This window comes from Mesoplodon densirostris, chromosome 8 (assembly GCF_025265405.1).
Source record: "Mesoplodon densirostris isolate mMesDen1 chromosome 8, mMesDen1 primary haplotype, whole genome shotgun sequence".
Classification (NCBI taxonomy): Eukaryota; Metazoa; Chordata; class Mammalia; order Artiodactyla; family Ziphiidae; genus Mesoplodon; species Mesoplodon densirostris.
In genome coordinates this window covers 76,325,147-76,340,565 of record NC_082668.1, presented here as the reverse complement: position 1 = coordinate 76,340,565, position 15,419 = coordinate 76,325,147, and the positions used below count along the sequence as shown (strand labels likewise).

The window sequence follows — 15,419 nt, the reverse complement described above, 5'->3', positions numbered from 1 at the left end:
TATTACATTCATATGCCAAAAATCTTTACAAATACATAAAAAAGGAAATAAGATCAATGATCATTCTTACAGTATGTTTAGTAGAAGAATGAAATTTCTGTTGTACAAAGGAGTAAGCTACATATATTTTGAAAAAGACAAAACAAAGCTAGAAACTAAAGCAAAATAGGGAGCATGCATTTAGTTGTAGAAATCCTAAAGTTACACTCAGTAGAAACTGATTGAAAGCAAGAATGTTGCAGCAGCATGAAGGATATGAGGCAGACAACCTTGGCTTAACAAATAATCCAGCGTTATCACTATTGTTATGACTGTGGGAAGGGCTACTGAAAGGAGCATCCAGCTCTCCACCACAGATGGGGGTTCCTTCACCTGAATCCCCTTAATAAAGCCTCTTTAAATAAATCACTTGATAAAAGACAATCTCTACACACCTCACACCCACCCCAACAGAATCAGCTGATACATGTTTATACAAAAAGAAAATAATTCTTTTGTGCTTGGAATAGATTTTGAATCACACTCACACCTCCCCCCACCCCCCATTTCTTCTTTTCTGAAATCAGGTAAAGAAGCTGTACAGGTTTAATTAAGAACTTACACAAAAATGCAGGGGTGCTTTATTCACAGTAAAGACTTGGAACCAGCTCGTTTCCAAGATGAGTCTCTGGGATCGGTGAAGGAGCGTGTGTTTTAGAATTAGCAGATTTTAAGCAAAAGCAGATGTGCTCAAAAGAAGAAAAGTGCGTTTTTCTTTGTCCTTAAAGGAACTTCACTCATAAAAAAGCATGCAGAAACAAGGCCTCTTTTCAAATACAGCTCTGCCCAGCCCAGTCAGGTTATAAGCCTTATCCCTACTGTAATGGATTCAGGGAGGATACAAGTCATCCTTGTCTTGATTTAACTAGAAAAGGAGAGAGAGAAAGAGAGAGAGCACAAATGTACAGTATCGTGGTACATCACCTCTGATGTTTTAAAGGACAGCTCTTCTATCTATTAAGGGTCACTGGGCTCTAAACAGTGAAGTTATTGTCTTGATAGAAAAACACTAAGTTACAAAGCCACATGCTTCTATTATTAAAAAAGAAAGAAAGGAAGGAAGGAAGGGAGGGAGGAAGGGAGGGAGGGAGGGAGGAAGGAAGGAAGAAAGGAAGGAAGAAACCAGTGTAAAAAAAAAATTCACACCTTAAAAGAAAAAACTTCACAGTGATACCTGGGAGGTCACTTTCTCTGTTTTAGGTTTTCCTTTAGGCAGTGGCAAGTCTAAACTTCATTTAAAAGCAAAATGAGTTAAGGTGCTGTCTTCACTGTTTATTTCAGAGGTAGGGGTAGGGGCTTAGGTGAGTGAACCTCCAGTGTGTATATTATGGCAGACAGGCTCATACCCCACGTGAATGAGGCATAAAAGATATTCTACAATGTTGACATATATAGAAATAATAGCACAAAAGTGTTTATGTACCAGTTTGAAAAATTAAGATCTCGAGTCTGCACAATGAAAACCTGACATTAAATAAAGGGTCACATTTCCTATTTCATACACAACGTGATCTTAAAAAATAAAAAAAGTAGGTAGTTAACTTCACAAGAGGAAGCACAATGAATAAACATTCAGATGACTGGCTAAAATGCCACCAAACTATTGTAAAAGCATACATTGGCCCTTTAAATTCAGTATATTACATATTTACTAAATTCTGGGCAGATTGATTTTTTTTAAACATTTTTATTGGAGTAAAATTGCCTTACAATGGTGTGTTAGTTTCTGCTGTATAACAAAGTGAATCAGTTATACATACACATATATCCCCATATCTCCTCCCTCTTGCATCTCCCTCCCACCCTCCCTACCCCACCCCTCTAGGTGGACACAAAGCACTGAGCTGATCTCCCTGTGCTATGCGGCTGCCTCCCACTAGCTAGCTGTTTTACATTTGGAAGTATATAGAGAGTGGTATGGGCAGATTGATTTTTTTGTCTTGTTTTGTCTTTCTGTGAGTGTGTATGTGTGTGATGGGGAATGCGTGTGTGTGTGCTGAGTGTGGTTTTCTCTATTTCTTTTTGTTTGAGAACTTTTCTATTGAGTACAGAAGGAGAAAGGCTTTAAGCAATTAAAATGACCTTGAACACTGCAATTTTGTGGCTTTTTATAAATAATTGTAACTAAAGTTAACTAAAGGCTGTTTCTCTCCTCTTTTACTATCGGTTTACAAATACTCCCCCAAATGATGCAATAACCTGAGCAAAATAGGTCATGCTTGACAGTGTCACATGCTCCAAGATCTAGGATTTGGGGATTGAAAATGGTGCTATAATATGTGGATATATAAACGCAGGTTTTTAATCCTTAAATTTATTACTACTGTAAAGATTTGAGAAATTCAGTCCCATCCCAGTGTATCCAACTTGCCACTTAAATGCTGGTTTTGAAGTAAGAAAAGCAAGGATCTTCCTGGCAACTGTAATAGTCAAAGAAAAACCAGCAGTGACTGGGGGAAAAAAAATGAATTGCTGAGATGAAACTATCACTGTAACTCCCAGTAAATGTCAATGCTATCCTTATATCTTGTACCTGTGATTCTGGAAGCTTTCAGAGTTTCTCTGAGATTTGCTCCTATACCAGATCTAAACTTTTTCTTCCTTCTCCAGTTTTGCCAGTCACGCTCTAGATATAAAGTCTGGATGACGAACGCAGACAAGCTGGAGGAAGAAGAGGCTGAGGGGTCTCCAGAAACACTATCGTTTTAATAGGTCCCACCCCACTCAGTTTCTTTTAAGAACAAATACTATCAACAAGCTTAATGTCCAGAGCTTTGTGCAAATCAGGAAATGTTTCCAGCTTCTTTTGTTCAATTTCTGCCAAAATATTCTGCCTCTAAAACTGACTTAGACTAAATGAATAAACAAACAAAAAGGGAGCATGTCCAGTCTAACAGGTCACAAAATAAATGCAAAACATTAAACCAGTGTGCATTGAAAATGAGAGAAAAAAAAGATAAAATACACTTTTAAGAAGCTAGATTGAATGGCAAATACAAATAAAGGGTATACATTGACATCCTAAAGCTTTGGAATGTTTCCCAGTGTTAAAACAAGGCAGCTATCCATATCCACTATTTTAGAGCGGTGTAAGTCACCTCTGGTTTGGTACATGATGATTTGTTGTTCCTATGTTTGTTGGCTGTGGACTTACTGCTCAGACTCACAGTCCTCCACAACTTCGGTCCACGGGGATGGGAACTCTTCCGTCGAGGTTCTCTTCTGCAGTTTTCATGAGTATAGCAAGCCGGCTTCCAGACACCCTTCCTTTTTGAACAGCACTCATCAGCTTAAAGAGAAAATAGGCAACAGATTCAGAAGGCCAACCAGCTTCCTCCCTTCTCCATGGCATTTTAATGGTTACCTTTGCAGCAGGCAGGGGTAATTAAGTGCCCCCGTCGAAAACCGCAGCAGGTACTACAGCTCACTTAAGAGCACAATTTTCAAACATTTCATAAAGGGGGAAAGGGGCAGGTATTTTGCCACGGCTGCAAAAACTACACCTATCTGGCAAATCAGCCTGCCTTTAAATGCAAATCGAATGCATCACTTTTTGCCCCTTAATGTGCTCAGAGCATATCTTTTTTGGAGTAACTCAAATATTGAATCTTTAATTCCATTTTAAAATCTTAGAAGGGAATCTCAGGGATTGAACAAAGACAAACCGTGACCTATATTTAACTACTCTTTTTTTAGTGTTACTGTACTTGACAACTTCAAGTCCCCCAAATCCAAATTCCTTAAAGACTTTTTAAAGTAATTTACATTTAAGTCCTTGAAAATGGACCCAGAGATCTACCTTAAGAATTAAAAGCACTCCACAGCCCAGATTTTAGTTAATTCATTTTTATCCAGTGGATAAAATCAGAATTAGTCTTGAAATTACATGCAGTCAGCAGGCAAACGCCTTTAATCTGGAAGGCACTGTGCAATTATCAGCATGGGGATTTTTTTTTTTTTTTCCTATTCAAGTTGATGTGGTTTTTACTATTTTCTTGATCTCACTTCCTCAATCTTTCTTATCTGTTTTTTTTTTTTTAAAGAACTGATTTAGTCATTCATCAGAAATATATATATCTGTAAATCCTCAAAATATTTTTAGGGTTATAGATTTTAGCCTAAAGAAATACATTTCTTAAAAAAGCCTCTGAATAAGGGTCAGAGGCATCTGCCAAGGGGCTGGATCAGAATTTCATGACCTTATTAAAAGCTGTTTCACAAGCTATTGCTTATTAGAGATGGACTCCTACATGCGGAAGTGTCATTAGAGCCCAAACCTAAAAATAAAGTCATGTAACCATACAGCATCTATAGAGATCCTTCCATGAGGATTATTTTTAAAAAGTCTGTATTCAAAATGGTGTTTAATGGGATAAACATGGGCTCTTAATCTTCAGGGAAGGAAAATGTTTTATGAAAAATAAAACCCTGAAAACATACTTTGCATCTGATGAATGGTGTAACAAAGAATGCTGACATCTACAGATGGAACAATTGGTTGTTTATCGTCTTGCCTCTGATTCCATAAAGACCTTCAAAGTTTATCAGCGCTAACAAAACTGAGAGAGCTGGAGGTTTTTTTTTTCTTTATCCATAAATATTGTATGATGTACCAACCTTTAAAAACTCAAAGTCTTCTTCAAACATTACATGTATCTTGAAACCATATTACGAGAAAAAAATAGTATTTGGGTGTGAATATATCTCATAGGAAATATTGTCAGCGTTTTTAAGTTGAAAATTACACTGTGTATTTGTACTTAGTAGAAGCATGAATAGTCTCTTTCATTTAGAATTGGACAAGAAATACTCAGTTATTAAAAAAGACTCTACAAGAAAGCCTGCAGATGTTTTAAATTATTTTCTACGTGTTTAACTCTATTGCACTCAAGAAAATTACTTAACACCCAAACCACATAGCATATCCATAAAATTAGACTCACTGTTTCTAAGACCCCAGGTCCTTGAACCCTAAATGCTGTTGTTTATTTACAACGTATATGAAGTGAAGCATTAACTATTTATCTGAAGAAAAGTTTTCTAAAATCCTGAGACAGAAAAAAAAATTTTCTCACAGAAAAAAACAGACAAAAAATGTATGAAATGGTTTCTAATTCCCAAGCATACGTTTTAAACTCAATTTCAAATGTCCACTTAGTTAAACAGTAAGCTAAAGAACTAAACATTCTTTTTTGTAATGCTGGACACAACCTGTGAAAATTTTCTGCATTTAGATTCAACAATGCTCTTATCTGCAGCTCAGCTCCAGAGAGACAATTACCATTTCCTTTGCCTTGATCTTGTTTGTTTAACTTGACACAGTGAAGAAAGGGCTGACATTGACCAAAATCCCCAGCATTAATTTATTTCATGTTCAGCATTCATCATTGCCATGGTGCAAGCAAGACCTGGCATTCATTTGAAATACCTGCCCAAGAAGCAGTACAGAAAAACCCTGGCTGCTTGGAAACCAATACATTCTTCATAAGAGCAGAGTCCTATGGACAGTTACAAATAATGTATGGGTTTGTTGAGTTTCTTTCTTTTAAGGAACTTTTAGGAATGATGTGTAGCATCCAGTATGAAGTTAAAGTAACAAAATTTACTTCCTTCCTGGTTATGATTAAACAACTGAGCCTTGAGTAAGTGGAAAATTAGAAATAGAAATGCTTGAATTACATGGTCTTGACCCAGGAATATAGGTTTCCTTTCTTTTGCTCTTCAGGTTCGTTCTAATGTAAGAATATAATCATTGCACGTTGGGTTCTCAAGTGAATAATGATTCTCAAATGAATACAACTCTGATTTCTTTAAACTTCCTCGATTAAAAATATACTTTCCACATCAGAAGTAAAGAAGGGTCCGGCGGTGGTATCCCACGGCATACTCTTTTTTTTTTTTTTTGCGGTACGCGGCCCTCTCACTGTTGTGGCCTCTCTGGTTGCGGCGCACAGGCTCCGGACGTGCAGGCTCAGCGGCCACGGCTCACGGGCCCAGCCGCTCCCCGGCATGTGGGATCCTCCTGGACCGGGGCACGAACCCGTGTCCCCTGCATCGGCAGGCGGACCCTCAACCACTGCACCACCAGGGAATCCCACGAGGCATACTCTTTATAAAGCACACTTCTGATCTAGTCCTTTAAGCCATAATTAACTTAGATTTAATCTAAATTGCCCAGCGCAACAGAATGTGTCTTATAAAAAGCAAAAGAACATGCACCACGTAAAGCCTTATCCTTAAGGGCAGACATATCAACCTTTGCTGGCTTCAAGCTTTCTTCTTTTTCAGAATGAGGTGACAACTGTGTGGACTTCAAAATCCATTCCTGAATATAAATTGATGACCAATAGATAAAAAGAAAATACACTTGTTTCCTTTCACTACAACTCACCTGCAAAAATTCATGGAGTTCAACCTGTCCATTTTTATTCAGATCTACTTCATTCAGAATTTCATGTAGTGTATTTTCATCCATTTGGACACTGATACTCTAAGTAAAAGGAAAGCACAAAATAATGAAGTTTCATTAGAAATTATGCATATCACTTTATCAATGTTACCAGCCTTTCAAAAATTCAGAGAGAAATATTACTTATAGAACGCACTAGATGAGAAAAAAATTATCTAGTATAATCTTTACATTCTTCTGCTACCAAAGATGTTGAACCAAAAAAAAAAAAAAATTACCTCTAATACACGCTGAACATCAACAGTGGTAATAAAACCTTTTTGGTCTGCATCAAACTTGTGAAATCTCTTCTTGTACCTGGAACACAACATTGAATAATGGAAAAATATACTTAGATAAGTGAAGACAAAGAAAGAGAGATACAGAAACTTATTAGAAGTACCTGTCAATGTCTGAAGGCAGTAGGCTAATTTCAGAGTGATCTGTTAACTGTTCTGATCGAGATTTATAGCCCATTTCATAATACAGAAACTTCCTGGCTGTTTCAAGTTCTTCCTAAAACACAGACACACACAAAGTTCAAAGATTTATGGAAAGAATTATTGATTTTTTTCTTCCTTTTTTTTTCCCACATGGTTTTCTAAAATGAAAGCTCATCTTCATTTTTCTGGCCAGGTCAATTTTTTATTTCCTCCAGGTTTACTGAAGTATAATTTTATTCAATAAAATTCACCTATTTGGGGTATGCAGTTCGATATATATCCCACCACAATCAAGATATAGAACATTTCTATCCCCCTAAAAAGCTTCCGTATTCCCATTTGCAATTGATTCCTGCCCCTGACCTCTAGCCCCAGGCCACTGATCCGATTTTGTCACCAGAGTTTTGCTTTTTCTAGAATTTCATATGAAAGTGTTCATATAGTTTGTAGTCTTCTGTGTTTGACTACTTTCATATAGCATGAAAATTCTGAGATTCATTCATGTTGTTGCATGCTTTAATATTTTGTTTCTTTTTACTGCTGAATATTCTTCCACAGTATTGACTAGCAAAATCTATGGGAGATTTGGTGACAAAAGAGCAATTAAAAGTGAAGAAGACATCCAGGACTTGAACAACGATTATAATGTGGCATACGGTACCAAGACAGACATCATGGGGTTAACTAATTCTAAAATTTTGTCACTAGGATGCTGGTAGTTGGGTAGAAGTTACAGAGTCAGGAGAAGAAACAAGCTATTCTATTGAATAGTTATTCTTCCTGTTTTCAATGATCTCGGCCACAACTGATACTACCTATTGCTGAGAACACTGTCTTTCTTAGATTTCATCATGCCAGTCTCCAAACTAAGAACTTCCAAAATGACTCTATTGTGCTGTATATTGTTCACAAATAGTCTCTTTCATAAACACACACACACACACACTTCTCCCCCCATAATTATACTTCTCAACCCCATTGATGTGAGTCTGGACATGTGATTTACTTTGGCCAATGGCACATGAATGGATATAATATATGCCACTTTTGAGCAAAAGCTTTATACAAAATTGCACAGTTTTGCTTAGCCTCTCTTGCTCCTGTACCATAAGAAGGGCATGAATCAGAGAGATCTGAAGCCAGTCTGAAATATGAAGAAGAACCACAGCAGCTAACATGCAGCCTTCAGGTTATATGAGTGAAAAGTAAAGGCTTGCTATGTTAGACCGGTGAGCTTCTGAAATTGTTATACAGTATAACATAGAAAATGCTTACGAACACAAGTCTTAAATTCCTCAGACTTCCCCTCAAAGGATCTGACTAAATCAATTTGTAGACCCAAATTCTGGCCTGTAGAATAGTGCCAGTGCAAAATGAAACAAGGAAAATAAAACAATAGCACATACTCTTGCAGGAAATGTGTTTCTATTTCTTTGTTTATGTCAGTGACAAGTCCCTTTGCTCCTTTTTCTTTGGAAGATAAATTTTTTTCTGAGATTATTCCCTTCCTACTTTCCTTTCTCTTAGGAGACATATATATTTTAAAACATAAATATATATATATATTATATATATATATAATATATATATATTAGCTGAGAGAACTTTTTAGCATTTCTAACTTTTCATTTTGCTATGTAAGAACTTAGGAATTTTATTTTATTATATATGTTTATTATATATTTTTATTATGTATAACATAAAATATTTATTTTATTACACACACATATACATGATTTATAAGGTATACATAAAACTTGCCTTTGAAGTCACCAAGGGCATTCTTCACTGGCAGATTACTCTCTTCACACAGGAAAATCCAATAGTTATAAATAAAACTATTCTTCTATTGCACCAATTTTGCCCAGTCATTTTCTATAAAACTGGTTCAACGTTTATCTCCTTGGAAGTGGCATCTCTGATACTTCCCTCCAAGAACAAGCTCTTCCTCGAGTCATGTCCCTTTATTACCTATGTAATTTATCCATACTCCATATCAAGCAAGGAATCATGGAATTTAAAGCTGAAAGGGCTTTTTTCCCTAGAAGTCATCCAAAGTACCTCCCTAACCCCACATTTCCTTTACAATGTTCCAAAAATAGAAGCATGAGGTCTCCATCTAAAGAAGAGCTCTAGCAATAGGGAGGTAACTCAATTCCACTGAAAGCAGCCCATAAAGGGAAGACTCCAACTGCTAAAAATATTTATGCTGAGATTAAATCAATCTCTGCAATTCTTAGAATTTGTTTGGGATCAGTGCAACTTTCTTACAGTAATTTTTGTTCGTTTGTTTGTTTTTAAGTTGGGAGGGGTTGTTTTCAATGAAATTCCATGGAAGGAAAGTGAGAGGTTTTTTTTTAATTGAAGTATAGTTGATTTACAATGTTGTGTTAATTTCTTCTGTACAGCAAAGTGACTCTGTTATACATATATATATATATATATATATATATATATATATATATTTTTTTTTTTTTTTTTTTGTAGAGTAGGATCCAAGCTTTATCTTCAAGATACAGTATGTACATATATAAATATGTGGAAATGCAATGTAAGGACATGCAAAATGGTGGGGTAATACACAGTTTGTAATTTCTTCTTTATCTTTTTTTTAATATTTGAATTTTATTTATCTTTTATACAGCAGGTTCTTATTAGTTATCTATTTTATACATATTAGGGTATATATGTCAATCCCAATCTCCCAATTCATCCCACCACCACCCCCTCCCCTTATAGTAATGTTTTATAAAGTCTAAGTTTTTTTCCCCTGTATCACACCACAACAAATATCTAAGGATAGAGCTTTCCTCTTTAAGAATTTTCTTTAAGTCTAGAACTACGCTCCTGCATGAGACATGATTTTAAATCCCATCATCATGCTGAATAATTTCTCCCAAACCACAACTAGTCTGTCATATAATAAAATGATCAGAACACAACATAATACTCCAGCAGAGATCTGGCAAGTACCTAGAAAGAAGTAACTATCAGCTTCATCAATCTAGAGATATGATTTCTATTAGGCAACCTAAGACTGTAATTGCATTTGGGGGCAGCCATGTTCCACTGTTACCTGCTGTGCATTCACAGTTAACGAAAATCATATTTCTTTTTTGCATGTGCTACTGTTAAAGTCTTGTCAAATCTATCATGAATGGATGGAGTTGTTTTTCTACCTAATGCAAGGTTTGCCATTTATGTCTATTAAATTATACCTAATGTAATCTCACCCATTGCTTCAAGTTGTCACCAAACATTCACTCTCCCTCCAGTTCCTTACAGGTACACCAAAGATGCATGCCATCCATGTCGTAATCTAGGCACTTGAACCACAGTAGACTAGGTCAAGACCAAAGACAGAATCCTCATGACCTGCTATCAAAGACCTCTTCTGAGGACAGTGATCATTTGACTGGTTACAAATCCACCAATTTTAGAAGATATCACATGGGGCTTCATAAAATGCTTCATGGAATCCAAATGCATTATGTCTATAACATTTCCTCAATCTAACAAACTTGTTGCTCTTTCTGAAAACAAATATGTCTGAAATGATTTCTTACTACCTTCCAGTGATCACTACCTTCTTGCTAAATGCTGATAAAACAAACTTAAAATGCCATAACCTAGAAAACTGCCCAAGACCAATGCCAAGACCACTAATTTATAGGTTACAAACTATATTTCCCCCCCTTCTCCCTTTTTGGAATGCGGTACTACATTTGCCTACCTTCTGTCTTCTGGTGCTCTTCCTATTTGCCATATTGCCATAATATTTTAAAGCTCAACAGTACTTAAATAAATCCCATCTGCAAATTCTCTGAGTACCCTGAAGTATAACATTTCTGGGTTGGCATACAAACTCATTTAGAGCAGCCTCCTATTTGAATGTCTATTTCCTCTTACCAATATTTATTTTGCTCTTCTCACAATGAAAATCATTCTCCTTGACAAAAAAGGAAAAAAAGAAAAATAAATTGGTATTAAACTATGAGTTGAAAGGTTCTCTGCCTTCTCCAGCAGTCAAGGATTTGGTGCTAGTCACCTTGAGCAACGACCTAGGTTAGGCCTTACTTGCATTCTTTTCCATTTTTAACAGTTATTTTTGGTGTTTTTAGCATTTTTGCCAACACTCAGCCAATTCCTGACACTGTTCATACACATCCTTATTAGTCCTGGATACCCTTTCATTATTGAGTACGTATCTTCCATCTGTTTGATATTTGGTGCTTATTAGCTTGCTTTGTCCATAGTCACTCCATTTCTTCACTTGCTTCCCCTTTATTCTCCTTGCTGGAATCAATTTTGAAATAATTTCTTTTTGTGAGATACCCTCAATCTACTCGAGTGATCTTCTCTTTAAAGTCTCTCAATGAAATGCATGTTTTGTCTGAAGGTTATAATGTCTACCTTACCAAATAATACGGCAGCACTTCCCAAAATACATCCTAAAGCAATATTAGTTTCCCTTTCTACCAGCCCTTCCAACAAGTGAGAGTTGGGTCTGTCTCCAAGTAAATTGCCTTTTGGAAACTGACAATGCACATAAGCATTTTAAAGGCACCAAATAATCTGCATTAAAGAAAATGGTTTCATTTGTTTAACTCAGAATTTCCCAAACTCTTTTTTTTTTTTTTTTTTTTTTTTTTTTTTTTTTTTTTTTTTTTTTGCTGTACGCGGGCCTCTCACTGCTGTGGCCTCTCCCGTTGCGGAGCACAGGCTCCGGACACACAGGCTCCGCGGCCATGGCTCGCGGGCCCAGCCGCTCCGCGGCATGTGGGATCTTCCGGGATCGGGGCACGAACCCGTGTCCCCTGCATCGGCAGGCGGACTCTCAACCACTGCGCCACCAGGGAAGCCCTCCCAAACTCTTTTGACCATGTAGTCATCTTTTCACTGATGTTATATATTGATATTTATTTATAATTATGTATTAATTTATATAATTGTGTAAAACACAACCTGACAATGACACATTCTCTAAATGTCTTCACCAACTCCTCTGTCAGTCCCCAAGTCCCCTAGACAACACCTTCCTCCCTAACCATTTCTTCCAAGTTGGCTGCCTTTGGTCTTGAGTAACAGTTCTCTAAATCTTTCTATAAATTTTGGAAAATATACACACATTTCTGAGGTATATATGTGTTGTAACCACTCAATTAAATTTGAAGATCCCTGAAACTATAAGCTATTTATTATTCCTCTAAAATATTTGGTATAATGCTCAGTAGACAAGTCACTCATTAAGTACTGACTGGTAAAAACAACCACAATTCATCTACAGAGAGTTATTTATCACCTTGTTCCTCTTTCACTTTTGCAGGTTAAGTAATCCCAATGCTTTTAACCTTTTCTCAGAAGTCCAGCTTTCTAACCTTTAATTCTTTTTTCCCTCTCCTTTGTTCTCTCTAGACTGTCCACAGTTCTCATTAATACTCCTATGTCTCAGATACTGAGTAATAACTTTAGGTCTTTTATTTCTGTTATTTTGTTTGTTAAGGGGGATGGGAGAATATTTCTGAGTACATAAATCTGCTCATAAAATCTAAACTGAAGTTAAATCTAGTTTCCTCAGGAGGGCTGAACACAAGCAGTTTACAGAATTTTCTTCCTCCTTCTTACCTCCTACAGCCTGAATTCCTGGCACAAAGTACCTTCCTGCACATTCAGATCATTTCAACCATAATTTTTACAGGAACACATTATCGCCAGTCCTTCTATATGGTAAAAATGATTGGCAGTAGCACAAGAGTAAGTTTCATTCTTGTGTTGCCTCAGTATATAGCTTTATTTATTTATTTATTTCATTTCTTTTTTGAATTTTATTTATACAGCAGGTTCTTATTAGTTACCTACTTTATACATATTAGTGTATATATATGTCAATCCCAGTCTCCCAATTCATCCACCACCACCACTCCCCAGTATATAGCTTTAATTGGCCAAACCAAAACTCAAAACAGGAAGAGCTATAAACCAGTCCGGCCAATGCAGAGGCAACAGGGCGGGGTGGGAAAAGGGTATGCTCTGGGATCAGAACACCTGGTTTCAATCCCAGTTCCACAACCTACTAGTTGTATGAACTCTCACAGGGACTTTCTCCCTAAGCCTGTTTCCTCAACTATAAAATGAGGGTAAAGGTTATGCTTGACAGTGTTGTGATAGGATTGAGGAACTCTTTTCAAACAGTGATTTCTACCATCAGTACACTACATACATGGCATTAGAATTACAGGAGGAGAAAATTTTAAATGTAGGGCCATGGTTTCACCCCTGAAGACTCTGATAGTCAAGCCTTCAAATCTGCCTTTTTCCCTACCATTCCCAGGTGACAAATATGTAACCATCTTCAGGCATCTCCACCACATTGAAAACGCTTTAAGGACAAGACCTATGCCCGGTCCTTCCTTACACCTTCAGCATGTGACATACATGCTCAATAATGTTCATTCACTCATTCAATACACATTATTTAGGGCCTTTTATATGCCAGGCTCTGAGGGTACAGAAAAAAACAGATCACATCCCTTCCTTTGGGAAGCTTACTTCCAGGAGGTGAGGCTGACAGTAAATAAACTAAATGCATGGTATGTCAAGTGAGTATTGATGCTAAAGAGAAAAATAAAGGAAGGAGTAGAAGATGCCTTTCGGATTGGGGGCTACTCTTTTATTCAGTCCAGTGAAGAGAGACCTCCCTGGAGTGGAGACCAGGAGGAGGTGAGGGAGTAGGCCATGAGGACATCTAGGAGAGAGCATTCCAGGGAGAGGGATCAGTAGGGCTTGAATAAAGAAAAGCAACTCAACCTGTGGGTTGGAGAGAGTGAATAAATGGGAAGAAGAATGAGGGGGATCAGAAAGGTGGTGGCCAGATTACAGAGGGCTCCTGTTATAATGATCCAAGTAAGAGATGCTGATAGCCTGAATCAGGGTGACAGCAGTTAAGAAAGGGTTGAACTCAAGCCATTATTTGAAGACAAGTATGATGAGGTTTGCTGATGGGCTTATTAGATCAAGTATGAAAATAAGATTTAGGCCCAAGCAACCAGAGTGGAATAAGTATTTACGACACGGAGAGGTCAGTAATGGCAGTAGTTTGAGGAAGGCAGGAGGAGATCTGAGAGAGATGGTGCTGTGGACTGAGTTGTATCCCCCTAAATTCATATGTTGACAGCCTAACTTCCCACGTGATAGGATTCGGAGATGGGGCTTTGGGGAGGTAACTAGCTTTAGATAAACCTCATTGGGATTAGCACCCTCAGCAAGAGTTCTCTCTGGCTCTCTGTGTCCCCCAGAAGGCATCTGTTTCAAAGCCAGGAGGAAGGCTCTCGCCAGAACCCAGCCATCTCACCTGGCACTCTGATCTCAGATTTCCAGCCTCCAGAACTGCGAGAAATAAATGTCTGTTATATGAGCCACCCAGCCTGTGGTATCCTGTTATAGCAGCTTGAGTAGACTAAGACAGGTGGTGTTCAGGAAGGGGGAGGAATCAGCTGTGTCAAGGCCACTAAGTGGTTGAGTAAAAGGATGACGAGAGCTGACAAGCACTCATGGTGAGCAACATGAAGGTGCCTGGGGAGTGTGACCAGAGCCACTACAGCAAAATGGCCACGAAAGAGCCTACATGGAATGGGTTCAAGAAAGACTTGGTGGGGGGCAGGAACTAAACCAAAGAACACAGAGTATTTTCTGAATAAATACATGAAAATGCCTCTGCACATCACAATAGTTTGGTTTAATTAAAAATCATGACAGTCTTCTGTTTATTACAAGGAGCCCAGGGCTGTATAGGTGGGCATCTGAGTATCGCTGGCTTTCTTTTTTAAATTTGGATATAAATATAAAATTTCAAATGACACAAATCAGGTGGTCAGGCCATAAAACCACAATTTCCTACCAAAGGCAACCTTGCAGGAGTGTGAATTTCACTGTAGAATACATTCTAAGAATGTTTTCAATGAAAACCAGAAAAGGTTCTACCCACAATTGTTATCATCTTACTTTTTCAGGAATTACGACCACAAATTTGAGAACATTTTTCTATAAGGGATTTTCCAAAAACAACCAGGAAGAATATTCGGTTATAAGGATATTTGTTACAAGAATTTGTTAAAACAAGGTATTTGTTACAAGAATATCTTTCCAGTTTCCTAAGGCCTAGCAATATTAAACACACACACACAGGAACTGGCAGGCAATCTAAAGTCACCATCAAAAACTATGCTAGCCTCTACTAACAGATTAAGACATTGCATGTCTATAATGGAAATTGGTTTTAAAGACTTCTATACAATACCTCTTTTTTGGAATCACCCCAGCTCAGTTCTCTGCCCATCAGTTCAACAATCCTGGGTAGGGCCTCCTCTGCTGCCTGGACATTTAGAAAGGCCAGGCGAGTACGACGTGAAATCATATCCACTGCAGTGCAGGCATACTCCTTAATCCCATATTTCACCTGAGTTTGAATTAAAGTAAAATTATTAATTTAG

The 15,419-nt window shown here is 37.4% G+C and overlaps 1 protein-coding gene across 3 annotated transcripts in view; it reads right to left on the bottom strand.

Moving 5' to 3' along the window:
* Positions 1-1,855: 1,855 nt before the first annotated feature.
* The window catches only part of GPD2 (glycerol-3-phosphate dehydrogenase 2), a 155,297-nt gene continuing 141,733 nt past the window's right edge, over positions 1,856-15,419 (bottom strand). For all 3 annotated transcript variants that reach the window (XM_060106452.1, XM_060106451.1, XM_060106450.1), the window contains exons 13-17: positions 15,227-15,385; positions 6,891-7,003; positions 6,727-6,805; positions 6,431-6,529; positions 1,856-3,328 (exon numbers count right to left, since the gene is read on the bottom strand). In XM_060106452.1, coding sequence (XP_059962435.1) covers positions 3,203-3,328; positions 6,431-6,529; positions 6,727-6,805; positions 6,891-7,003; positions 15,227-15,385 — 576 coding nt within the window. In that variant the 3' untranslated portion in view covers positions 1,856-3,202. The remainder of the gene's footprint in view (positions 3,329-6,430; positions 6,530-6,726; positions 6,806-6,890; positions 7,004-15,226; positions 15,386-15,419) is intronic.